The 25,022-nt window shown below is 50.7% G+C and overlaps 2 protein-coding genes across 6 annotated transcripts; one reads left to right on the top strand and one right to left on the bottom strand.

Moving 5' to 3' along the window:
• Positions 1–291: 291 nt before the first annotated feature.
• On the bottom strand, positions 292–15,242 carry Znf668 (zinc finger protein 668). Of its 3 annotated transcripts, none has more exons than XM_057777249.1 (3): positions 15,161–15,242; positions 6,858–7,526; positions 292–6,167 (listed from the first exon to the last, which is right to left on the bottom strand). In XM_057777249.1, exons 2-3 carry the CDS (start codon positions 7,502–7,504, stop codon positions 4,958–4,960), a joined length of 1,857 nt encoding a protein of 618 aa, XP_057633232.1. In that variant the 5' UTR covers positions 7,505–7,526; positions 15,161–15,242; the 3' UTR covers positions 292–4,957. The 3 variants fall into 3 exon arrangements, with proteins under 3 accessions (XP_057633232.1, XP_057633233.1, XP_057633234.1); XM_057777250.1 differs by lacking the exon at positions 15,161–15,242 and adding an exon at positions 14,522–14,752; XM_057777251.1 differs by lacking the exon at positions 15,161–15,242 and adding an exon at positions 9,678–9,818.
• Positions 14,878–24,984, top strand: Znf646 (zinc finger protein 646). 3 transcript variants are annotated; one of them, XM_057777247.1, is made up of 3 exons: positions 14,878–15,474; positions 17,837–23,110; positions 24,458–24,984. In XM_057777247.1, the coding sequence occupies exons 2-3, from the start codon at positions 17,920–17,922 to the stop codon at positions 24,562–24,564; spliced, it is 5,298 nt and encodes a 1,765-aa protein (XP_057633230.1). In that variant the 5' UTR covers positions 14,878–15,474; positions 17,837–17,919; the 3' UTR covers positions 24,565–24,984. The 3 variants fall into 3 exon arrangements, with proteins under 3 accessions (XP_057633230.1, XP_057633231.1, XP_057633229.1); XM_057777248.1 differs by having other exon boundaries at positions 14,878–16,324; XM_057777246.1 differs by having other exon boundaries at positions 14,878–16,589.
• The last annotated feature ends 38 nt before the right edge of the window (positions 24,985–25,022 follow it).

The following is a 25,022-nucleotide window of genomic DNA, read 5'->3' as shown; positions in this document are numbered from 1 at the left end:
GCAACAGTTCTGGGGGACCCAACACCTTCTGAGTTCACAGACATACACGCAGTCAAAATACTTAGAAATAAATAAATCTTTTTAAAATCCTACAATAATTAAAATAGTGTGGTTTGGCATAATGGCAGACATGAAGGTGTGGCCTAGATGGAGCATTTGCCTGGCATGAGCCAGGTCTTGGGCTTGATCCCCAGCTACAAACCAAACGAAACCCCTCATATTTACAGGTAGTTTATTTATTTATTTTTTAAGAAAGCCAAGACAATTCAATAGACAAAGAACGGTCTTTTTAACAGATGCTTCTGAAGCTGAAAATCCATAGGCAAAAAATGAAGTTGAACCACCTGCTTCAAACCATTTACAGAAATTAACTCAGCCGGGCGATGGTGGCGCACGCCTTTAATCCCAGCACTCGGGAGGCAGAGGCAGGCGGATCTCTGTGAGTTCAAGACCAGCCTGGTCTACAGAGCTAGTTCCAGGACAGGCTCCAAAGCCACAGAGAAACCCTGTCTCGAAAAACCAAAAAAAAAAAAAAAAGAAAAGAAAAAAAGAAATTAACTCAAAACAAGCCAAGTATCTTAAGTCTAAGGGTTTCCAGCTATAGAAACATACATAGCTTGTAAAAATACATTTACGGCAGCTGGAGGAACGGCTCTGCTGTTAAGGACTTGCTGCCACATCAGGGGGCTCACAATTGCTTGTAATTCCAGCTCCAGGGGACCCAACGCCCTCTATGAACACCTGCACTGACATGCATATAACCCACATATAAACATATAATTAAAAATTAAAAACAGAAAGTTTGTAAGTAAATTATGAACTTTATGACTGTTTTAATTGTGTGTCTCTGTGTGTGTTTGTGTGCATTTGTGTCAGAGTGCACGGAAGGTCAAGGGGGGACTTTCTGTAGTGAATTCTCTGCCTCGACAATGTAGGTTTCAGTGATCAAACTCAGGTCAGCAGCCTTGATGGCTTTACTAGATGAGCCATCTCAGCGTCCACCTCCTTCTGTCTCCTGAGTACTACTGTTAAAGACCCATGCCCCCCCCCGAACTTATTTTTATTATACCAAAGTCCTCATTAAAAGCTAAGTAAATGCTCTACCACAGAACTACATACACTCTCAACTCTAAAGACCCCCCCCCACTTTAGACATTTAGGGGTGTGTGTGTGTGTGTGTGCATGTACCACGTTGCTTGTGGGAAGTCAGAGGACATCTAAGAACCAGTTCTCTTCTTCCACATGCGGTTCTTGGCTATAGAACTTGGGTTGTCAAACTTGGTGGCAAATACGTTTTACTGGTTGAGCCATCTCATGAACCCAAAAGATTTCCCTCTAAATACTATTTTCTGAGAACCTGGGCAGGACTGCTCTCCCTGCCATTGAGACTCTGTTTCCTGAGGCTCACTACCTGGTTTACCATTCCTGAACTATGGCTGCTCGCTGCAATGTCCCCCATGAGTAGCATGTGAGCATGCAGGTGAACTTCCCAACACTACCAACGTGGTGATTCTCAGCTCTTACAAGGGCACAGAATCCCAGTCTGATGGGACAGGGCTGTAGTCTCAGCCCTTAGGAGGCTGAGGCAAGAGAATTACCTCAAGTTCAAGGCTAGTCTGGGCTAACACAGGGAGATGAGAGAGGAGGGAGCTGTATAGCAAGATTCTGTCTCAAAGAGGAGGAAAAGAAAATAAAGGACGTAGGAAGGGAGTTTTGGCTCACTTAGGGCTACAGCCACAGTGGAAAGGGGGCGGCTATAATGTATGACCTAGAATCTTCTTCAGCAGCCTGCTAGGCAGGCAAGGTGGCTCAGCAGGTAAAGTTACTTGCTGCCAAGCCTGACAACGTGAGTTCCATCCCTAGGTCCCAAATGGTGGAAAACTGACTCCCAAGCTGTCCTCTGACTCCATGTGTGCACCATGGTACACGTGCCCACACACACATGTGTACACACACAAGATAAGTATAAATGTAATTTTTTTTTTTGGGGGGGGGTTAGAGACAGGGTTCCTCTGTGTAGCCCTGGTTGTCCTGGAACTCACTCTGTAGATCAGGCTGGCCTCAAACTCAAAGATCTTGCCAGCTTGTTTCCCAAGTGCTGGGATTAAAGGTGTATGCCACCACTGCCTGTACAAATATAAAGTTTTTTAAAAAGATGCATTCCATGAGAATTTGAGGATATATGTAACCTGACCCTAAGGAGAACATGCTAATGGCTTCTGTCCCTCCATGCTCCAAAATTCGATCTGTAAATTTTAGCCTCACCCTGTTTTTTTCCTTTTTTGGGGTTTTGTTTTTTGAGACAGGGTTTCTCTGTGTAACAGGTTGTTTTAAATTATTATTGTTTTGATTTGAAACACAGTCTCATTTCACTTGAGACTCCTCCAAATCTGCCATGTAGCCACGGCTGCCCTTCAAATCCTGATCTCCTGCTTCCACCTTCCCTGTGCTGGGATTACAGGCATATGGGCTACACCTGAATAACCCATGTCCTGGGTATCTTCCCTGTGTGTGTGTTCATGCATGTATGTATGCTCATGTGATGATGGAGATAAAATTCGTGGCCTCATCTATACATTTTTCAAGGGAAGCTATGGACTACTCTATCTTTTCCCCAGTGATATGAACAATCACATTTGTCATTAAAAAAAATTCACAGAGGGGCTGGAGAGATGGCTCAGAGGTTAAGAGCACCGATTGCTCTTCCGGAGGTCTTGAGTTCAATTCCCAGCAACCACGTGGTGGTGCACAACTATCTGTAATGAAATCTGGTGCTCTCTTCTGGCCTGCAGGCATACGTGTAGACAGAACATTGTAAACATTCACAGAAACTGTCAGTAATCCCAGCACTTTAGATGCTGAGTGAAAACACTCGAGGGCCACCCTGGGCTATACAGTAAGACTATCTCAAAGAACAAAGGAATGAATGATGAATGTGTTGGGCTTGGTGGTACAAGTCTGTCCCAGCTGCTCAGCAGGCGGAAGTCTAGTCAACTTTGTCTCAAAATAAAGACGACAGAGGGCTGGACATCAGCACTGCAGTGAGTTCACAGACACACTCAGGCTGCTTCCGGATCTTCTCACTCTACTGGTTGACTTTTATTTTTGTACCAATCACATATTTTTTATTCTAATGCTTTGGTTTTTAGCATCAAACAATCACCACTTTCTTTTTTCTTTTTCTTTTTTTTTTAAGTTATCATGGGCTGGATGATAGAGTGGTAGAGTGAGTGCTAATCATGTTCCACAGGAGCTTTGGATTTTCAGACTGGGGACTGAAAAGTCCTTTGGGCTCTTTCTGTACACCATAATGGCACAACTAATGTGCTGCTGGATGCTTTCAAAACCATCAATAATGCCAAACAGGCAAACATCAGGCTGGTAGCAAGTCACGTGCCAAGTCACCTTCATTTTCTAGCTGTGGTTGTGACATATGACCATATTGAAAACACTGATGGTCACAGCCCTGGGAAGATTGCTGTGAACTTCACAGGCTGATCAGAGTCTGGACAGTGAAGAGCCCCAGGTTTGATACAAATCTCACTAATCTGGGGAAATGGCAAACTAATCTGCTCCCAAGTTTGGTTTCACTGCGCTGACAACCAGCTAGCATCACACAGGTTAGGGAAACCCTTAGGTTTTGTTTCCCCTACAAACAAAAGACAGTCAGGTGTGATGGCACACGCTTGGGGAGCTAAGGCGGGAGTACCAGTTTCAGGTCAGCTTGGGCTGCACTGTGAATTTAATGCTAGCCATAGCTGCATAGGCAGTGAATTTAAAGATTAAACTGGGAAAGTCAATTTCTTCCTCCTAATGCTGTGGCTAGAACCCAGGACCTCACACATAGAAGGTAAGTGCTCCTCCACCAAGATAAAACCCTGCTGTCAACTTTGTGTGTGTTACCACGCGGCCTAGAACTCCTGACGGAGACCAAGATTGTCTTGAACTCACAGCGATCCCCTTACCTATCAGCATTTTTTAATATGTAGTCCTGGCTATCCTGAAACACACTATGCAGACCAGGCTGGTCTCAGAGACCCGCCTGACTCCGTCTCCTGAGTGCTGGGATTAAAGATGCGCACCACCATGCCCGGCCAACACTTTTTAAATGAGGCTTATTCCTTTGTAGTTCATGGGTTTTGATGTGTGTGAAGAGGGATCTTTTTTTCCTCCAAGCATGTCTCCTAATGTGTTACTGTGATAAACAGGAAAGATCATCTTTTTTTAGCTGTCTCACACCCAGGGAAATGTTTTTAGAGGTAGCTGGAGAGACAAGCTGGGTGCTTTTTACTGTGAGCCGCAGCCTTTAGCGGTGGAACCATTTCTCCGGCCAATCGCTTAAGCCCAGCCTACTATCTTAAGCAGACAGAAGTGCTCAGGAAAGGTTTCATTATCCTGAGTGCAGGCAAAGCTACGGGTTTTTCATCGCAGGACTAATGCTTCAATACACCTTTTCATCAGCAAGAATTCTCAAGAGGCACAGACAAACTCCTGTCCTGACTTGACCACTGAAAGCTCTTTCACAAGAAACCCAAAATATACTTTGGCAAACAATGAATTGTAAGACCCTTCTAGGAACCACTTGTGGTGGTAAACACCTGGACTCCTCGTACTTGGGAGGCTGATGCAGGGGGATTGGTTGAGTTCAAGGGGAGCCTGGGCTATACAGTGAGTTCTGGATCAGGCTAAGTCGTGAGAGCCTGTCACAAAAGAAACCACCACCAAGAACCCTTATGATTTATATGAATCTGGAACCTCCACTGAAGTTTAACTCAACCAGAATACAGAAGACGGCTTGGTGTCAAAGCCAGTGTTTTAATGAGTGTCTCTCACAAGCGCTGCCGGCCTCCACTGTCCCCTGCTCTTAGTGGACTGAGAACTGAGCCAGTTGCTCAGTGGCAGGGATGTGGAAACTGGGAACGGGCATCTGGGAGTGTGGCAGAGAGAGCTACCAGCTTCAAGCTGACCCTTCTTCTGGCATTCCTAGCAAAGCCACAAGAGGCTCCAGGGGTATGGGGGTTCCAATGGGTGCAGGGTGAGTGCGTTCATGTTTGCGCAGGTCACTGGCACTCAAGAAAGCTTTAGGACACTGGGGACAAGAGTAGGGGCGTACAGAACTGTGGGTGCGGCTATGTTTGCGAAGCCCAGCCCTGTCTGAGAAGCTTTTACCACACTGGGTGCAGGGAAAGGGCCGGAGCTCTGGGTGTGTGCGCTCGTGTCTGCGTAGCAACGTCAGTGTGGAGAAAGTTTCCTTACACTCGCGACACACAAACTGTGGAGGCTTCTCATCAGGCTCCTCACCCCCCACCTCCCCTGCATCTAGGGTACCAGGAGTTTCCCCGACACCAGCATCCTGGCATTCCACGTGCTCCACGGTCATGCCCACCACTTGCCACTGTGTGGCTACTACACCCCCAGACTCCGCAGGTAGCCCTAGCAGCCCGGCTGGAGGGTCCCCTAGCCCTGCACCTGCCACGGGGGCGGCTGAGCCCTCACCCACGACACCTACAGGCAGCGCCAGTCCCAGTACCAGCTCCTGCTGGGGGGCAGCTCCTGTAGCCTCATTGCTTCTATGGGTACGCTCATGCTTCCTGAGGCTGGATAATACCACAAAGGATTTCCCGCAGGCATTGCAGTGGAAAGGACGCTCGCCTGAGTGCATGCGGCTGTGCTTGGTAAGGCTAGCTCGCTCAGCAAAGGCTCGCCCACACTCCTCACAGCGGAATGGCCGCTGTCCTGAGTGCACCAATGCATGCCGCTTGAGGTCCCAGGAAGCCACAAAAGTCTTGTCGCACTGCAGGCACTTGAAGGGGCGGTCGCCGGTGTGCACTCGCCGATGCATGGCCAGGTCGGCTGGCTGCCGGAAGTCCTTGCCACACTTCTCGCAGCGGTAAGGCTTCACGCCCTCATGCGCCCGCTGGTGGCGGCGGAAGCTCGAGGGATCAGAGAACATGCGGCCACAGCGAGGGCATAGGAAGGGCTTCTCGCCCGAATGCGTACGCTCATGGCTTTGGTAGGAGCTGAGCTGCGTGAAGCCTTTACCACAAGCCGGACAGCGATAGGGTTTCTGGGCCGCGTGGATACGCTGGTGGCATGTGAGGGAAGAGGATCGGGAGAAACTTTTCCCACACTCAGAGCAGAGGAAGGGGCGCTCACCCGTGTGGGACCTGTGGAGCAACGGAGACCCTGGTTAGATGGCAACAGACTCACGTGGGACAGCCATAGCCTGTTTGGGCTGCAATTCCCTAAGAGCCGCAGGGCTGCACCCTAGAGTAAGACATTTAGCAGGGCGCTGGTGGCACACGCCTTTAATCTCTGTGAATTCTTGACCAGCCTGGTCTATAAAAAGCTGGTTCCAGAGCCGGGTGGTGGTGGTGCATGCCTTTAATCCCAGCACTCTCTGTGAGTTCGAGGCCAGCCTGGGCTACAAAAGCTAGACAGGCTCCAAAGCTACAGAGAAACTGTCTCAAAATACAAAAAAACAACAAAACAAAACACCCCCCCACCAAACAAAGTTAGTTCTAGGCCAGCCCAGGCAACTAAAGAACTCTGTTTTCAAAACCAAAACCAAACAAAACATCTAAAGAGCCATTTTTCCTAGGACATACCCACATATGTCCCTCCTCCCCTGTGAGTGACAGATACCCCTTTTCAGCTGTACTGGAACCCAGGCCAATAAGACCCCACCCGCTCTCAGGGTTCCATCTCCAGGAACTTTGCTCTGCCACCCAGCCTGACCTGTCCAACCAGGTCTCCCATTTTCAGGTTGAGTGTCCACCTGCCCCCTTTCCCATTGGCATAATCTATTAAGATGCTAGTTCCCACTTAAGCTTCCCAGCCGTACCCAGGGGTCTCACCGTTCATGGTTACGTAAGTCCTTGAGCTCAGCGTAGGCCTTGCCGCAGCGCTCGCAGCTGTAGGGTCGCAGGCCTGCATGGGTGCGCCGATGCTTGCGGAACACTGAAGGGTCAGCGAAGCTCTTGCCGCAGTCGGTACAGGCATAGGGCCGCTCACCTGTGTGCCCACGCTGGTGGATCTTGAGTTTAGAGAGTGTACCATAAGCCTTGGGGCAGTGCGTACATCGGAAGGGCAGCTCACCCGCATGTGAGGCCAGGTGCACACGCAGGCACACGGGCTGCATGAAGCGGCGGCCACACTCTGGGCACGGGAAGGGCTTCTCACCAGTGTGGCTGCGCCCATGGCTTCGTAGCTCAGGAGCTGTCTTGTAGGCCTTGGGGCACAGTGGACAGGCATAGGGCCGGGGCTTGGCTACTGAACCAGACACCTTGTCTCCACTGGCTTCCTCAGCCTTGGGCTCTGCATCCACCTTTGGCTGGACCTCATTCACCTCCTCTGTGCAGTCTGCGGGTGTATGTGTGGCAGCATGGCGCGCTGCCCTGGGAGCATTCGGAAATGTCTTTGTACAGAACAGGCACTTAAAACGGCGTCCAGAGCGCTTGTAGCAGGGGCCTGGGGACTTGGCCTCTGTAGCCTCCTCTTCCATGACCTTGGTGAGTGGGCCTTCTCTGCAAGAGAAGCAAAATTAGACCAAAGCCACCCTGCTGTATTCTTTAAGGCTTCCCACTTTACTAAAGTTCTCTCAATATCCAAGGTAAGGGGTTGAAGAGATGGCTCAGAGGTTAAGAGCACTGACTGATCTTCCAGCGGTCCTGAGTTCAATTCCCAGCAACCACATGGTGGCTTGCAGCCATCTATAATGAGATCTGGTGCCCTCTTCTGGCATGCAAGCATACATGGAAGGAATGTTGTATACATAATAAATAAATCTTTAAAAAAAAAGTCATTTAAAAAAATATCTAAGGTAAACATATCTTTAAGGAAATTTTTTTTTTTTTTTTTAAGTTTTTCGAGACAGGGTTTCTCTGTGGTTTTGGAGCCTGTCCTGGAACTAGCTCTGTAGACCAGGCTGGTCTCGAACTCAGAGATCCGCCTGCCTCTGCCTCCCAAGTGCTGGGATTAAAGGCGTGCGCCACCACCGCCCAGCCGGAAAAAAATTATTTTTATTTTACATTTTACATGTATGAAGGTTTACTGACATCATGTCCTGAGGACCTGGTGCTCAGGAAGGCTGTTCCATCCCCTGGAACTGGAGTTACATTTGTTTGCAAGCTACCTTGTGGGTGCTGGGAATCAAACCTGGAAGGCATGCAAGAACAGCAAGTGCTCTTAACCACTGAGTCGTCTCTCCAGTCTCACAGGTCACTGGATCATACCAGGACTTCCAAACGTGGGGCTCCGCAGCCAAAACCACAGGACTCCTCCATCCTTTATGCTAATGGTCCCCAGGTTTGATACTGTGTTCAAGCCTCCCTGGTGATCCCCAGTAAATAAGAGGCCAGAACCACAAAGAACCAGCTATATTCTACTCCTTGCCCTCTCCCTTGTCTAACCCCCTGGTATTCCCACAATGCCTAGGTCCCATTACTCTCACAATCGTCCTTTCTCAGTTCCAACCAAGACTTTAAGGTCTCCAAGCGCTCAGGAAGACGGAGTTGGGTCCAGAGAGAGGAGTCGATGTTTGGAGGTAATGGGTCTCGGATATATGCGTTACCCTCCCCCTGGTTGGTCAGCTCAGGGAGAAGCAAGCATTCAAAGAATTTTGACCATGCAAGGCTTTCAGGGACTCCACCCCAGTCAGGAATTTTGGTCCATCCTCTGATCTGGAATCCCTTTTAGTCCCTGCTCCAAAACTCTAGAAATGGGAGCTCACTCTCAAGGCAGCCTGACCTACTGTTGGCAGTCACAGCTGATGTGTCTGAGCTAGCGAGGCCTCCTGGGATACTAGCTCTTGCTGAGTCCCTACTTTCTGGCCAAGAGCCCAGACAACATCCACACAGCTGCTCCCAGGATCATAGTTGGGAAAAAATAGGATTAACAGCTGCACTGGTCTTAACACCCACTCATCCTCCCAGAGGGATGAATGGAAGAGGATTTGGGCAGATCCTCTTAAGGGGGCTTAGATGTGGTGCTGGGTAGGGCAGAGTGGGCAAGGAGAACCAGGTGTGCCCAGAGGGTGGCAGGCCAGGCCTCTATGTCCAGCCTTGTGTATAGACCCACGTCCTCATCCATACATCGCAGGAGCTGGGGTGGAGAAGGAGGATGGAGCTGAATTAAGTCTGTGGTGGGGGAGATGGATGGGTTCAGGGCCTATTCCAGAAAAGGCCTACAGAAGCAGTTTATCTGGTTGGCTGAGGGAGCCCTGAGTGAGATGCTCCTTAGGGTCAGCCAGCCCTATACCAGGAAGCATTTTTTTGGGGGGGGGAGTTTTGAGACTCGAACCCAGAGCCTGGTGCAGGCAAGACAAGTGCACCACTATTGAGTCATATCTTGGCCTTCTAAATTTCTCCTAAAAGGAAAAACAAAACAAACCAGGCTGAGGATGCAGGAGACTTTGCTAGTCTTGATCCCAAGAACTGCTTAAAAAAAAAAAAAAAAACAGCTCACATCTATTAAGTACCTGCCAAAATCACAGCATCCTAACCTTTTTTTATACAGCAGCTCATTGTTACATCAATACCACAAGAAAGCAGGTCCATAGTAACCACACTTCAGTGGAACTAAGTAGACTCTGAAGGCCCAGCTTCAACTGTAGCTGCTACCACTTCCCGGCTGACGTGACCTTTGTACAACTGACCTCAGAACCTCAGTTTTCTCACCTGAAAAATGGAGGTAAAAATAGGACTAGCTCATGGGGTCCGTGAGGACTGATCCGACCTGATCTGATCAGTCTCCCCAAGTCCGAGTCGTCTCAGAGCCAGCCAGCTGGGTGTGGCTCCTTCCATGATTCTCACTGCCTGAAACAGGAACCACGGACCCCATTTTACAGATGAGGATGAGTTGAGTTCTAAGAGTAGAGAACCCTGTTGAGTCATATGGTTAGAAACTTAACACAGCTGAGACCTGGCTCTGGGCATTTAGAGTGCCTGAGCCCTAGCTCAAAAGTCTGGGCCTGCCCCAGGGTCCAGGAGCCTGGGCTTGTGTGGCACCCATCCCTCCTTTCATCTTGCTAACACTTCCCTAAGACTAGGGCGCGGAGCCAACACTCAGACTCACGAGCTCCTATCCTGGCCCTGCCAGCTCTGTGCTTCAGTCTTTCTGCGGGAGGGGTAGATCCGTCCCAAGGCACTTACAGGGAGTGGAGGATCCCTCCCAAGGCACTTAGGAGAAATGGTAGGGAAGCGTCTAATGGGCCCCAGCAGGCACCTAGCTCCGTGAAGAATGGAGAGCAGATCATGCCTTATCTCACCCATTACTTCCAAGAGTAGCTTTCCCAAGTGAGGTCTGACAAAGCCCTGCAGCAAAATCGTCATCTAGGAAGCATACCTACAATTCCAATACTTGTGAGGCCGGTGCAGGAGGACTGTTAGTTCAAGGCCAGCCTGAGCTATGTAGCAAGATCCTGACTTAAATAACAAAAACAAGGGGCTGGAAAGATGGCCCTGTTGTTGGGGATCTTGTTGTTCTTACCTGACCTGAGTCCAGTTCCTAGTTTTGCATTGAGAGGCTCACAACCACCAGCTCCAAGGAATCTGATACTCTCTTTTGGCCTCCTTAGGTACCTGCAGCCATGTCCGAAGGCACACATAGGTATGTGCATGGGCACGCACACACACAAAATCCTTTTAAAAATATCAAACAAAAGCCAGATGGTGGTGGTGCATGCCTTTAATCCCAGCACTCAGTTGAAAAGGGCAGGTAGATCTGAGTTTGAGAGTCTAGTCTAGTGAGTTCTAGGGCAGCCAGAACTACAGAGATACCGTCGCAAAAAAATGTAAACAAAAAGAATCATCAACTAAGGAAGGTGACATAGAGTGCTACAATCTGTATTTTCAGTTGTTTGTTTACTGTGTATACAGTCTTCTGCCTGCAGGACAGAAGAGGGCACCAGATCTCAATACAGATGGTTGAGAGCCACCATGTGGTTGCTGGGAATTGAATTTAGGACCTCTGGAAGAACACCCTGTGCTCTTAATCTCTGAGCCATCTCTCTAGCCCCTACAATCTGTATTTTTATTCTCTGAAATTAAAAAAAAAAAAATCACAGGCAGGAGAGATCGCTAAACAGTTAAGGACACTCCCTGATCTTCTAGAGCAGCGGTTCTCAACCCATGGGCCTCGCCTCTTTAGGGGCAGAACAACCCCTTTATAGGGGTCGCCTAAGACCATTGGAAAACACAGATATTCACATTACAATTCATAACAATTATAGTTATGAGGTAGCAATGAAATTAATTCTATGGCTGGAGTCACCACAGCATGAGGAACTGTATTAAAGGTCAGAGCATTAGGAAGGCTGAGAGTCACTGCTATAGAGGCTATGAATTCGGTTGCCAACACCAATGTTAGACAGCTCCAGTGGGCCTGACATTCTCCTGTCCTCTGTCTGTACATACAAATACACACAGAGTTAGAGTCTTTTTTTTTTTTTTTTAATTCTTCAAGACAGGGTTTCTTTATATTCCTGGCTGTCCTTGAACTCAGAGATCCACCTGCCCTAGCCTCCTGAGTGCTGGGAGTAAAGGTGCGCACCACCACCTCAGCTGTGTGTATGTGTGCGTGTGTGTGCGTGTGCAGAGGACAGCTGGGAGTCGGTTCCTGTCTTTCCCTTTGTTGACTGTGGTCCCGTGAACTGTTTCTGTTGCTCCACTGTCCTCCAGACCAGACCATTCTGTCCACATTCCATCTCCCCACAGTCGTGCCACCAAGTCCAGCTTTTTGCATGGGTGTGGGGGGCTTGAACTCAGATTGTCAGGCTTGTATGGCTAATATTTTAATAACCCACCAAACCATCTCTGGAGCCCTGCAATCTATATTTTAAACCAACTCTCTGGACCATTAAGAACCAGACATGTAAGCCAGGATACTTGCCTGACACATGTGAGGCACTGGGTTCTATCCTCAGTACCACAAAAGAAAGAAAGAAAGAAAGAAAGAAAGAAAGAAAGAAAGAAAGAAAGAAAGAAAGAAAGAAAGAAAGAAAGAAAGGAAAGAAAGAAAGAAAAGAAAGAAAAACAGATAGACAGAGACACACACACATACCTCCTAGGTCTCCAAGTGCTTCCAGGAGGGAAACATTTTTACTACAGCTGTTTTAAATCCTCACAATGCAAAAAGTGCTCATAGCTAAGATGTCCAGAGTCAAAGCTGAACCCTTCCTGCCCCCAAGCTAGCCTCTTGTGATCACTCTTTATTCGCCTGCAATCCTTTAACAAAATCCTGACGCTTCCCAGGACAAAGACCAGTATCTTTCTATGATCAGCAAATCCCCAATCCACCTCACTCCTGCTTGACTCTGTTCAGTTCCCTGCTTCCCTCACCAGGCGTCACCCACACTTCCTGCTTCATTTTCAGCTTCAATTTCTTCCCACCCCAGGCTGCTTACACGAGCAGTTCTCCTGGTCAGAGCCACGAATCCTCATCGTCTCTCTGTATGTCTTAGCTCCCAGACACTTCCTTTATTAAGACTTTCTTTCTTCTTTTTTTAAATTTTATTTACTCTCTCTGTGTATGTACACTCAAGGGTGTATGTGCGGTGGTCAGAAGACATCTTGCAGGAGTCAAGCCTCTCCTTTTACAATATGGGTCTAGGAGGCTGAACTCAGGTCTTCAGCCACCCCCCCCCCCCAAGGCTTTCCCAGACAATGGAGAAAGCATTATAAGGAATTACTCTTCTTCCAGAGGACCCAGGTTTGATTCCCATCACCCACGTGGTAGCTCACAATCACCTATAACTCCAGTTATAGGCACCAGACATATACTTGGTGCGCATACGTACATGTAAGCTAACACTCACATACATAAAAAATAAAGGTTTTCTTGACTACCTTTGTGTGTGTGTGTTTCAGGGTCTTACTATGCAGCCCAGGCTGGCCTTGATTCTTCCTGCCTCAGCCTCCTCAGGGTTGGGATTACAGGTGTAGATCATGTACTTTGATCACCTACCTTCCTTTGTTTTTGGCAGTGCTTGGAATTGAATTTAGGGTCGCATGCATGCTTGATAAGCAAGCACTCTTCCACTGTGCCACTGAGACAAGGTTTCATGACAGCCTCGGCTGGCCTGGAACTCACAGAGATATGTCTGCCCGTCTCCCGAGTGCTGGGATTTAAAGGTGTGTGCCACCACACCTCGTACTCTTTTACAAAACGATATCTTTATCTTGGCTATCGTTATCATTTAACTTCTCCTTTCAAAGAAAAATTTTCTCTATGATGCCATCTGGATCAACTACTTCTCGCAGGCTTACTGCTATGGACTGGGTGTCATCAACATTTTATACACACCGATCCAACTACTAAAGCTCATCTCATAATTCCTACAAGTCTGTTATGGGCTGAACATTTGTGTTCTTCTTAAATTCTGTGTTTGGAAACAAGTTCTTTTCAGAAGTCATTAAAGTTAAATAAGGTCATAAGGGCAGAGCTAGCAAGATGGCCCAGTAGGTAAAAAGGCGTTTTCACCAAGCCTGGCACCCTGAGTTGGATCCTCAGGACCTACAAGATGGGAAGAGAGAACAGACTCCAGTAAGTTGTCCTCTGACCTCCACATGTGCTGCCAGCACACATAAGCACACACAAGATAAATAAAGATTTAATTAAACAAGTTCTTAAGAGACAACACAGAAATGCCAGTAACTGGTCATAGATTGAGCTAGTACTGGAAACCAGGCAATCATATACACAAATTTCTGCCATCTGTTCCCTTAGCTATTGCTTTATTAGCACTAACACATTTTATTATTCGGTTGTGCACTAGGCTCCAGGGAACGTTGTTCTATGCACTCTTTATGTCCAAAGCTGTTTGGTGACTGAGAGCAAACTGCAGGAGGAATTCAAAGCCAGGTCTACAGGCTCCGTCTCTTCCATCGTAGGAATTTGTGAGATTCAGCCACCAACTCTTCATTAACCGAAATTCCCCATCTTTACAAGGTCATCCAGTCCCAGGATCACCCCAGTACCCCAATTTGTTCGCTGTTGTGATGGAACACAGTGTCACTAATCGCCTGTGAGGGGAATGGCATTTGCTGTCTCTCAAGCTAATGAAGACTCAGTTTCCCCAATGCGGAGTGCAGCCCATTCCCCCATCTTCCCAAGACAGCAAACAGGCTACCAGACCTTGGGCCTTTTGATGAGTTGAAGGAACTGTGCTGGTGAATTGAATGTTTAATTGTATCCTAGGCCTTTTGAGTTAGCTCAAAAATGATCCCATTTTCCCAGCCAGTTTCTAGGGCAGTGTTCCCTCTGGTCAGCAACCTACGTTCCATCCACAATTCACAAACTTTACCACCTCCATAAGCAATTCCCTTTGCCCTGGAGCCCTCTTTCTTTTTTCCCACGGGAAGATTCTTGCATGCTTCCAATGCTCCATTCCCCAGTACTCCGTGCCCTCAAGAACATTTAACGAGCAGTAAAGATGAGGGATGCATAGCTTTCTGGACCTCAATTTTTTCAATCGAATGGGGCCCCTGAAGCAAACGGGAGTTTGCAGGGAGGTAGGGCCTACCAGACTCTCTGAGGAGGGACAAGAGCTGCAGAAACCCAGCGCTCCTCGCTCTCTGCAACCGTGTTTGTGCGGGTGTCCACGCCAGACAGGCAGCCCCCGCGGAGCGGGGCTGGATGCTGACTCATTTGGGACTAAACCCCTAGGATAACGTGGCCTCGGCGAGCGTAGCAAGACAGAATGAATGAAGAAGGAAGGAATGAACAAATGAATGGACAGAGGAGCGAGAGCAGGACAAAGGCCTGCAAAATGGCGTTCTTTAGGACCGCGGGAGGGGCGGACGAGACCTCGGACTGGGAGGGGGGCGCGCAGACGCGGAGGACTTGGCTAGGAGGCCCTCGCCACACAGACAAAAGCCCGTAACATGGCGGACTCTAGGACCCCCGGGCCCGCGCGGTGCAAGCCTGGCAGTCGCGTCCGCCGAGCCTAGGCATCCCCAACGCTGACCGGCGGGCACCGGGCGGGTTCTAGGACCTGCTGGGCCCGCAGCCCGCCCGAGACCGCTCACCGCTCGCCCCGCCCGCGATGCTCGCGCCTGGTCAACTCCGTCCGCTCGGCATCGGCGGGGAGACTGAAGGCAGCTCAAACCGTGCTGGTGGCCGCTGCCTGAGGCCCTTGCGACTTCCCGCAGACGCGTCCTACCTGGTGCGACTTCCACAGGCTCAGCAGCATCGGCGGCGGTGCCCAGCACCGGCAGAGCCCGGGACACTCGAGGAGGGGCCGGCGCTAGGACCCAGCGGGAGGGAGACTAGGGGCGGGGCCGGCGGCCAGACAGCGGAAGTGGAAAGGCGCCTTCCTTGCTCAGGAGGAAGGAAAAACTTACGGGAGCCACCCCGAGCCTCCAGTAGCAGAGAAGTATCTCGCGAAGGGTCTCTGGGTGCTAAGGGGATGGGACGCCAGACCGATTGACGGTCTACACCCGCCAGGTCGCCGGAAGTGTCTCCAAGAGCTAGGAGGTGGGGAGAGATAGCAGGCACTGAGGTTTCGTAGTGCCTGAGTGCGTTTAGATTCCACATTTTCTCTAACAGCGAGTAATGAACTTAGGATCCCCCCACGCCTGTCTTGGGAAGAGTCTTTTATGGAACCTCGTGAAAAGTGTCACCAAAGTACCGTAGCCAGGGCTGCAGGATATTTTTTACTGCTGTGCTTACTGAGTAAGCGCTGGAACGATTTTAGCAGCTTTGGACGGAAGAGTGGCTTAACTCCATCAGAACGCCGCGCTGAGCTGCGTGGGCGGAGCCAGAGTTCGCCCACAGTCGAGCGTGCTAGCTCCCGCCGCCTGTAATTCCAGCGTTCCCGGAGTTGAGACAGGAGGATTGCGGCGAGTTCGAGGCCAGCCTGGGCTGCATAGTTAGACCCAGTCTCAAAACCAACAAAAACCAAACATAGAGTTGGGCCCACCCGGAACCTAGCGCCGGAAGCTTGTCCGTGTAGGAATACGGCTCGGAGGCGAGACAGGAAGTGTTCCTAGGCGGAAGTTTCGGGGGAAGCTTTAGCACCTGGGACACTTCCTGATTCCTAGTAACAATAGGAAGTGTCCGCGGAACTGGGGTAGACTCTTTACTCGTACCAGCCGTGCTCTGTTACCCCTAGCTCCTTCTTTTCCCCGCTTCTTTCCCTCGTCCTCCACCCCCGGGAACCCTGGCTGAGAGTGCGTGTGTGTGAGCTCGAGAACCCTCGCACCAGCCACCACTTAGGGCTCGCGGCTGCAGTTAGGGTAAGGGTCCCAGTGCGCAGGCGCGCTCCCGTTCACGACCTCCAACGGACGCGCCGGCGGCGGGAACCAGAAGGCACTCCCGGTGCGAGGTAGGGATATAGAGAGGAAATTGGCAGAAGAGACGAGTGACTCTAGAGAGTCGTAATGGTGGTTGGTTAGGGAAAGGGACTCTTATATGAAGAAGTTTTGAGAAAAGAGAATTCCAGGAACAGACTCAGCTGGTGAGATTAGAAATAGTTGTGTTAGGGTCCCAGGAGACTGGAGTCCGCCTCGGAGAAAGAGAAGATGATGTGGCGGAAATGAGTGACAGCTACTGGGAAAGCGAGGGCTTTGGAATGAAGATTGCCTCTTGCAGTGAGTTTATGTGAGAACTGGGGAAACACAGGCATTGGATTTAGTGGCATAAATACACTTACGAGGCGGGCGTGGTAGCCCACGACTTGAATCCCCCAGTACTTGGGAAGTTAGGACTATAAATATTTATAGTGAGACCATGTCTCATACCTCTCTCCCCAAATAAGAGTACACTTAAGCTGGGTGGTGGTGGCGCACACCTTTAATCCCAGCACTCGGGAGGCAGAGGCAGGGGGATATCTGTGAGTTCGAGGCCAGCCTGGTCTACAAGAGCTAGTTCCAGGATAGGCCCCAAAGCTACAGAGAAACCCTGTGTTGAAAAACCAAAACAAGAAAAAAAAATACACTTAACAGCAACGTCTGGCACGTGGTAACGCGCAGCCTGAGTTGCTGTCATCTTATGAATGTAGAGAGGAAGTAGAAGAGAAAATGAAAAATGATGATGCCAGCAAGGTAAGACAGGCAGGGGATAGCAAAAAAAGCAGAGGATAAAATGCAATTCCAACCTGAGACAGGACAGGATTACATATGTTTAAAGGAAGCAAGTAAAACAAACGCCTAACAGTGTGATGTTGAAGAAACAGGCAAGGGCCTCTAACTTCTGTGAAGCTCTAGGTGGCCACTGAAGAAAGCAGCTGCTTCCTCAGCGCTTTGAGACCATCCAGTTTGCTGAAGGGTGAAAAGAAAGGGTTGTACTCCTCTTGTTACAAGGTCTGGCCAGCTGTGGTTCTCACCTATAATTGAGCTCTCGGGACTCATAGGAAAATCCATGAGTGTGAAGCTATCTTGGGCTTCATAGGGAGCTCCCAAGGAACTTAAGCTACAGAATGAGCTAGGACCTTATCTCAAAATAAAACACCAGCATCAAAGCCAGAAACAGTTCTGTTTTGCTGTTAAATTTATAGATAGTTATTAGTTTTTCCAGAATTATAGAGAGCAGAGCCTTAGGAGTAGGAAGAAATACATATGTATATTATATACTGTCTAAAATACAAAATCAGTTAGGTCTCGAGACTCTCGTTTCCTTATCTCTGGTTCTAGAGATGCCTTACGCCTCGGGGAACTTTCCTAGACATTTGTACATGGTAAAGCTGTAAACAGTGGTCCCCCTAGACCCATAGAAAGCAGGGCCGTGGCATGGTTGGTTGGGAAGCCTCTCTGTGGCTTCTAGTGAATGTAGTGCTCATATAGCCAAGAAGCAATACTAACTCAGTCCTTCATTCTGCCTGCCCCTCCCCCCCTTCTAGGCCTTGACCCCTTCTGCAGGGAAAGATGCGGCTGCCACCTGTCTGTTCCTCCTGAGCCTCCAGGTTTTCTACCACGTTGCCCCATGGAGGACATGCCCCTCTCAATCAGTTGCTCTGACTGTCAGCGCCACTTTCCCAGCCTCCCGGAACTCTCACGGCATCGAGAACTGCTCCATCCATCCACCAACCAGCACAGTGAGGAAGCTGACAGTGTCCTCTCCCAGCGGAACCACGAGTCTGGGTTTTTCCCCTGTACCACCTGTGGCAAGGACTTTACTAACCCCTTGAGCCTCCAGAGCCACATGAGGACTCATGCTCCCGAGGGCCTCCAAAGGCACAGGCCCCTACACGCCAAGGAATCGACTTCACACCGTCAGAGTGAGACAATGGCTGCTGAAGCCTGGGGTCAGAGGCTGGGTTCTAGGGAAGCCTGGGGAAATCAGACGAAGCATGTACAAGAGGCACATGAATGTGACGCTGGAGTGGATCCCAGGACAGCTCCGGGGACCTGGGAAGATCCACCCACCAGACAAAGAGAAGGCTTAGAAATGCAACCAGATCCTAAAGGAAGTGCAGAGGACTGGGTACCCACCACCAATTCTGATGGAGCGCCACCGCTCCCCACTCCAGCCAGCAGCCTCCTCAGCAATCTGGAACAATATTTGGCTGAATCGGTAGTGGACTTCACAGGGAGCCAGGAGTCCACTGAGCCTCTTCCTGCTGAGGAGGAGCGAAGATACAAGTGCAATCAGTGTGGAAAGACCTACAAGCATGCTGGGAGCCTCACCAATCACCGCCAGAGCCACACTCTGGGCGTCTACCCTTGTGCCATCTGTTTTAAGGAGTTTTCTAACCTTATGGCTCTGAAGAACCACTCACGACTCCACGCTCAGTATCGGCCGTACCACTGTCCCCACTGCCCCCGTGCCTTCCGGCTCCCTCGGGATCTGCTGGAACATCAGCAGTCCCATGAGGGGGAGAAGCCGGAACAACCGTGGGAAGAGGGAGAGACGCCTACTACGAATGGACACGCAGATGAGAGGAGCTGGAATCAGCTACCTAAAACACAGATGCTGAACGGTTCTGGGGAGCTAGAGGATGGTAGCCAAGAGGAGTATCGACCTTTCTGTTGTAGGGACTGTGGCCGGACTTACCGCCATGCAGGTAGTCTCATCAACCATCGAAAGAGTCACCAAACAGGTATCTACCCCTGCTCAGTTTGTTCCAAGCAGCTATTCAATGCAGCTGCTCTGAAAAACCATGTTCGTGCTCATCATAGACCCCGGCAAGGAGCTGGAGAAGATGGCCAGTCATCAGTGTCCTCAACTGCCCTTATGTCGGCTGAGACTACCCAAAAAGAGGAAGAGGTCCTCACAACCAACCTGGACCATCGTCCCTATAAGTGCAATGAGTGTGGTCGGGCTTATCGCCACAGGGGGAGCCTGGTGAACCACCGCCACAGCCATCGGACAGGAGAATACCAGTGCTCACTCTGTCCTCGGAAGTATCCCAACCTTATGGCTCTGCGCAACCACGTGCGCGTCCATTGCAAGGCCACGCGCCGAAGTACAGACCCAGGGACTGAGGGTTCCCCTAGCCCTGTCAAGAGGGAACAACCTGACCCAATGGGAACAGAGGCAGCATTCCCCACAGATCAGGGGCGGGTATACAGACAAGAAGCCACCAGTATTCCCCCAACGGCAGATAAGACAACGCCACAGATATGTAACATTTGTGGGATGTTCTTTGAAGATCTCAAGAGTCTGGAGCGTCATGGAAGGACACACAGGGCAGGGGAAGGAGAAAAGAGCAGGACAGACAACACCAGGTCACCACCTAGAACATTTGCTTGTCGAGACTGTGGAAAGAGCTATCGCCACTCGGGGAGCCTTATCAACCACAGGCAGACCCATCAGACAGGAGACTTCAGCTGTGGCACCTGCGCCAAGCATTTCCATACTATGGCTGCCATGAAGAGCCATTTACGACGTCATAGCAGGCGGCAGAAACAGGATAATACTGGTGAGGAGGAGTCCAAACGCCCACCTGCGGGCACCTGGACCCAGAAGTTGGAAAATGATGAGGGCCTGGAGTCTTCCCAAGACCCTCTGGGAGAAAGTCCTTGTGGGACTGAGGGCCACCTGGAGAGGGGTGGGGACTGCTTGCAGGCAGGATCCCAAGACAGTGAATATGGGCTTGGAAGGGATGAATCCCGTTTCCCGGGTGGTAAAGAGGACACTGGCACCGAGGAAGGACTAGAAAAGAAAGAAGCCTGTTTCTTTGGCCACATGGACATCCCAGGTGATGAGGAAAGCAGTGAAGTTGGCTTTTGTGACGGCCTCCCTGGGGTGGATAGTGACCAGAAACCGGGCATTTGCCAGTCCGACTCCTCTCCCCCTGCTGACAGCGACACTGTCTGGAAGGCAGAAGTCACTCACACATGTTCTGATTGTGGGGATTCTTTCCCCCAAGCTGCCGACCTGCTGAGCCATAAGTCCTGCCACCCTCCAGGCATCTACCAATGCTCTCTCTGTCCAAAGGAGTTTGATTCTCTGCCTGCCCTGCGTAGTCACTTCCAGAACCACAGACCAGGGGAGGTCGCCTCAGCACAGCCCTTCCTCTGCTGTCTGTGCGGAATGATCTTTCCTGGGAGAACTGGCTACAGGCGCCACCTGCGCCAGGTTCATGGCGCTTCTGGCATACCTGAGGGCTCAGAAGAGGAGGAGGAAGGCACAGCGGAAGCAGCTTCTACCCACAGTCCTCCTCTGCAGCTCTCAGAAGCAGAGCTGCTGAATCAGCTTCAGCGGGAAGTGGAGGCTCTAGATGGAGCAGGTTATGGGCACATTTGTGGCTGCTGTGGTCAGACCTATGATGACCTGGGGAGCCTGGAGCGTCACCATCAAAGTCAGAGTTCCAGCAATATGACCAAGAACATTCCTAGCCACTTGGAAGGATCGGGTGAAATGGCTACAGATGATGTCTTTGAGGGCACAGTGACCTCTGTTTCAGAAGAGGGTGGGGACACACAGTCTGAGGAGGGAGCAGGAGGCACAGTTGCAGACAGCCTTTGCATGCAGGCTGGTGAAAGCTTCCCCAAGTCCCATCCTCGCCCTTTCCAATGTAACCAGTGTGGCAAGACCTATCGTCATGGAGGCAGCCTGGTGAACCACCGTAAGATCCACCAGACAGGCAACTTCATCTGCCCTGTCTGTTCCCGCTGCTACCCCAACCTGGCTGCCTACCGGAATCATCTGCGCAACCATCCTCGCTGCAAAGGTTCAGAGCCCCAAGTGGGGCCTATTGCAGAGGCAGGAGGCAGCAACGAACCCCAGAATGTGGCAGAGGCAGGGCAGGAGCAGGCAGTCCAGGAAGAACTTAAAGTGGAGCCCTTGGAGGAGCTGGCGGGAGTGAAAGAAGAAGTGTGGGAGGAGACCACGGTAAAGGAGGAGGAGCTGGAGCAGAGGCTGGAGACGGCAGAGAAAGGCTGCCAGACTGAAGTTAGCTCTGAGCGGCCCTTTAGCTGTGAAGTGTGTGGCCGAACCTACAAGCATGCTGGCAGCCTCATCAATCACCGGCAGAGCCATCAGACTGGCCACTTTGGCTGTCAGGCCTGCTCCAAGGGCTTTTCAAACCTCATGTCCCTTAAGAACCACCGGCGCATCCATGCAGACCCTCGGCGTTTCCGCTGCAGTGACTGTGGAAAAGCCTTTCGTCTGCGGAAGCAGCTGGCCAACCACCAGCGGGTTCATACTGAGCGACGGAGGGGAAGGGGCACCCAGAAGCTGACTCGTGAGGATCGGTCTTTCAGGTGTGGGCAGTGTGGCCGGAACTACCGCCATGCTGGCAGCCTCCTGAACCATCAGTGCACCCAGGAGACAGGCCAGTACAGCTGCTCCTTCTGCTTTAAGACGTTTTCCAACCGCACAGCCCTGAAAGACCATCAGAGGCTGCATTCTGATAGCCGGAGGCGGCGGACACCCCGGAGGGGAGCAACTGTATGTTGTACCCTTTGTGGCTGTGGCTTTCCTGGCCAGCGATCTCTGGAGCGGCATCTGCAGGAGCACAAGGAGACCAAACTAGAGCTGAGCAGTGGCCAGGGAGACCCACATGATGCTGAAGGCAGTAAGGAGAACCTTGCTGTTGACTGGGGAGTGGAGGGCAGACCAGAAGGTACTCAGTCAGTACCACAGCTGGAGCTTGGAACCAAGAGGCCTGGGGAGCATAGTCAGAGTCCCAGCAGGCCATCACATTCAGAAGTCACAGAATCTTTATCTTGGGAAGTGGGGAAGGTAGATGGGTATCGAGGAGAAAGGGAACAAATGACTCACAATGGTGCCTGGGTTCCTCAGGATCAGTTAGCCAAGCCAGAAGGCAAGTTGGAAGATACTGGCTCCAAGGATTCTTGTCACCTCTCTGAGAGCCAGTCCAATGATTCTACCGTAAGTTATATGGGTAGCCAGGATGGTGGAGACAGCAGCTTTCAGCTCCAATTAGAGAGCCGCCCCTCTTGCAGACAGTGTGGAAAGACCTATCAATCTGATGGCCTCTTGAACCCCAACATTGACAAGAAAGTCTGTCACAGTTGTTTGCTCTGTTCCCCAGAGATACTGAGTCCTGTGACCACTAAGATCCACAACCACATTGCCGCCCAGACCTTTGCTTGTCATAACTGCAGCAAAGTGTTTGCGTCCCACAGTGAGCTGGCCACACACATGCAGACTCATGCTGTTGATGATAGCCAGGTGCCAGGTCAGACAGAGGAGACCAGAGAGCCACAAGCTTGGGTGGCAGCAGTGGATCCCCCTGGTCCAGGGAACGCTCAGGAGGCCCCATTCGAACCTTGTAGAAACCCAGAAGAGAATGGGGAGCCAGCCAATGGAGGACAAGGAACAAACCTCATAGCAGCTGAAGACAAGGAGCGTCCTTTTTGCTGTGCCCAGTGTGGGCGCTCCTACCGCCATGCTGGTAGCCTGCTGAACCACCAGAAGGCCCATACCACTGGACTCTACCCCTGCTCCCTGTGTCCCAAACTCCTGCCCAACCTGCTGTCTCTCAAGAACCACAGCAGGACCCACACAGACCCCAAGCGCTACAGCTGCAACATCTGTGGCAAGGCTTTTCGAACAGCCGCCCGGCTGCGGGGCCACGGGCGGGTCCATGCCCCTCAGGAGGGACCATTCACCTGTTCTCACTGTCCCCGCCATTTTCGCCACCGAAATAGCTTCCTACAGCACCAGCAGCAGCACCAGGAGGAGTGGACAATGTCTAGCTCAGGTATGTGGGGTGAATGGGTTGGATAGAGGGTTGAGGGGACCCAGAAAGAGGTGGGCACACGGTGGAGAGAAACCATGGCCCTGAGTAGGTAAGGGAAGTAAGGAGAGCAGAATCGAGTGGATTGTGAGAAGGGCAGAAGCCTGGACATGAACTGACAAACTGAAGTGTGAATTGTGGGTCAGAAAGATGGACACTGGGGTGGGTGGGTGGGGCAGGAGCGTGGAGTGTTGTATAGCCAAAGAATGACTGTTTTCTTTCAGTAGGCCAGGGTGTCTGGGAACTGCCACATCTGGGAACCCTGATTTAGCCAGCAATGATTCCCAGAGGGAAGGGTGAAATGGGCTGTGTTTAGGTTCTGGTCTTTCCAAGAATGGGCAAGAAGCCAGAGAATGAGAAAGGGGGTTGGGGTTGCAGATTCCTGGGTTGTCTTGCAGGTAGGTAGGGAATAGCCTGCGGGATTAAAGTCAAGGTGGGTCGGCCTGTTCAGTTGGTAATGCTAACTGGCTGCTTTCCTGCTGACTGGGCCAGTTTGCTGACTTACTGGTCACTACTCACTCTCCGTCCCTCTTTCCCTATGGCTTGTCTCTGCCTTCCAGCCCCCTTGGAATTGTGGCCTCTGTGAGTGGTGTACTGAGCCCTTTTGATCTTCCTTCTAGTTAACTTTTCCCTCTCCTTCTGATACAGATCTTGTAAGAACCAACCAGACCGCCCTCTCCACCGGCACCTTCCCCAACACAGCCCTTTAACTGAAGGGCTGACTCATGGATAATTGTTTCTTTGAAGACAGGCCCATCTAAGCAGTGGCAGTCATTAGTCTAGCTCTTCCCTCTATCACAGTGAATCTCTCGGGGGTGGGGGAACTGGCCTCCACCCAGCCCACTGAAGGGCAAAGCTGTGGAGGCCGGGGCAGTCTTTGTACTCAGCAATCCTTATGCTCATATTCCCCTCTGCAGAGGAAAATCCATTCCATCTATAGCCGCCAAGGGTGGGTGTCCCTGAAATGTATGCCCTTGACCAGAGCTTGGCTGAGAAGGACAAAATAGTGATGGGTCCTGAGAACTGAAGAAATGGCTCTCAGGACCAAAGGTTTCTCAAATGAGCGAGGAGCCTAGTAACCAAGGCTGTAAAAATAATTACAATTATTTTTATAAGTTATAAGTTGCTGGGTGAGGGGGAGATGCTAGGCATGGGACCTAAAAAGCCTTATACACGATAGACGAACTCTTTGACCCTGAGCTATTTATCCTGGCCTCTTGCACTTGTCTGTCTCTCAGGGCCATGTCAGGAACTGACCCGTAGGTCTGAGAGGTGGCTTAGGCCTCCCTCAGTGACTTCTTCTCTTCCTAGGAGCTTCCATGGTACCAGCATCAAGCAGAGGGGACGGGGACTCATCTACAGCCTCACTCTTGAACCCCTCACCTCCGTGGCCTGCAGACCTCAACTTCTCCCTCTGAACTTCAAGTCTCCAAAGAAGAGTTCACTGAAGCTGGGGATGCAGGCACAGAGAGGCTTCATCTCCACATTCGCTCAGGATTGCTTGGGTCTCCTCATCTCCTCTTCCCTGAAGAGGAGCCTGATCTGGTTTCTCTCTCAAGAAGGGGATAAGGTGGTCTTCATGTCTGTGTCCATGAAGGACCTCCTTCCCAAGCCTTTGTCACCATGTTCTTCCACGGCCAGGCTCTGCCAGAATGCTGTGCTAGCCAGATTCTAACCCAGGAGAGGCACATTCAGAGCGTACACAGGTGGGAAAGTTGCCTGTGGAAGGGGAGCCTTTTACTATAGTTTGTAACTTATTTTCTAAAATCTATTTTGTAACAATTTATTTAAGTTTTAAAAAAGGAAAATTGCTCCCCCCCCCCCAAAAAAAAAGCCTTTTTTTTTTTCACAACAGCTGCTGGTGTGGTTGTGTATG

The sequence above is a fragment of the Chionomys nivalis genome, chromosome 8 (genome assembly GCF_950005125.1).
Source record: "Chionomys nivalis chromosome 8, mChiNiv1.1, whole genome shotgun sequence".
NCBI classification, from domain to species: Eukaryota; Metazoa; Chordata; class Mammalia; order Rodentia; family Cricetidae; genus Chionomys; species Chionomys nivalis.
The sequence above is the reverse complement of the archived record's forward strand: the minus strand, read 5'-3'. Positions and strand labels throughout refer to the sequence as shown.

What these genes read in the sequence shown, in the direction of transcription:
- Znf668 (XM_057777249.1), bottom strand. Translation starts at nt 7,504, where the DNA reads ATGGAAGAGGAGGCTACAGAGGCCAAGTCCCCAGGCCCCTGCTACAAG. An exon ending in GACTTACGTAACCATGAACG is followed by an intron (nt 6,168 to 6,857) that starts GTGAGACCCCTG and finishes GTTGCTCCACAG; the next exon opens with GTCCCACACGGGTGAGCGCC.
- Znf646 (XM_057777246.1), top strand. Translation starts at nt 16,535, where the DNA reads ATGAGTGACAGCTACTGGGAAAGCGAGGGCTTTGGAATGAAGATTGCC. An exon ending in AATGAAGATTGCCTCTTGCA is followed by an intron (nt 16,590 to 17,836) that starts GTGAGTTTATGT and finishes CCCCCCTTCTAG; the next exon opens with GCCTTGACCCCTTCTGCAGG. An exon ending in GTGGACAATGTCTAGCTCAG is followed by an intron (nt 23,111 to 24,457) that starts GTATGTGGGGTG and finishes TTCTCTTCCTAG; the next exon opens with GAGCTTCCATGGTACCAGCA.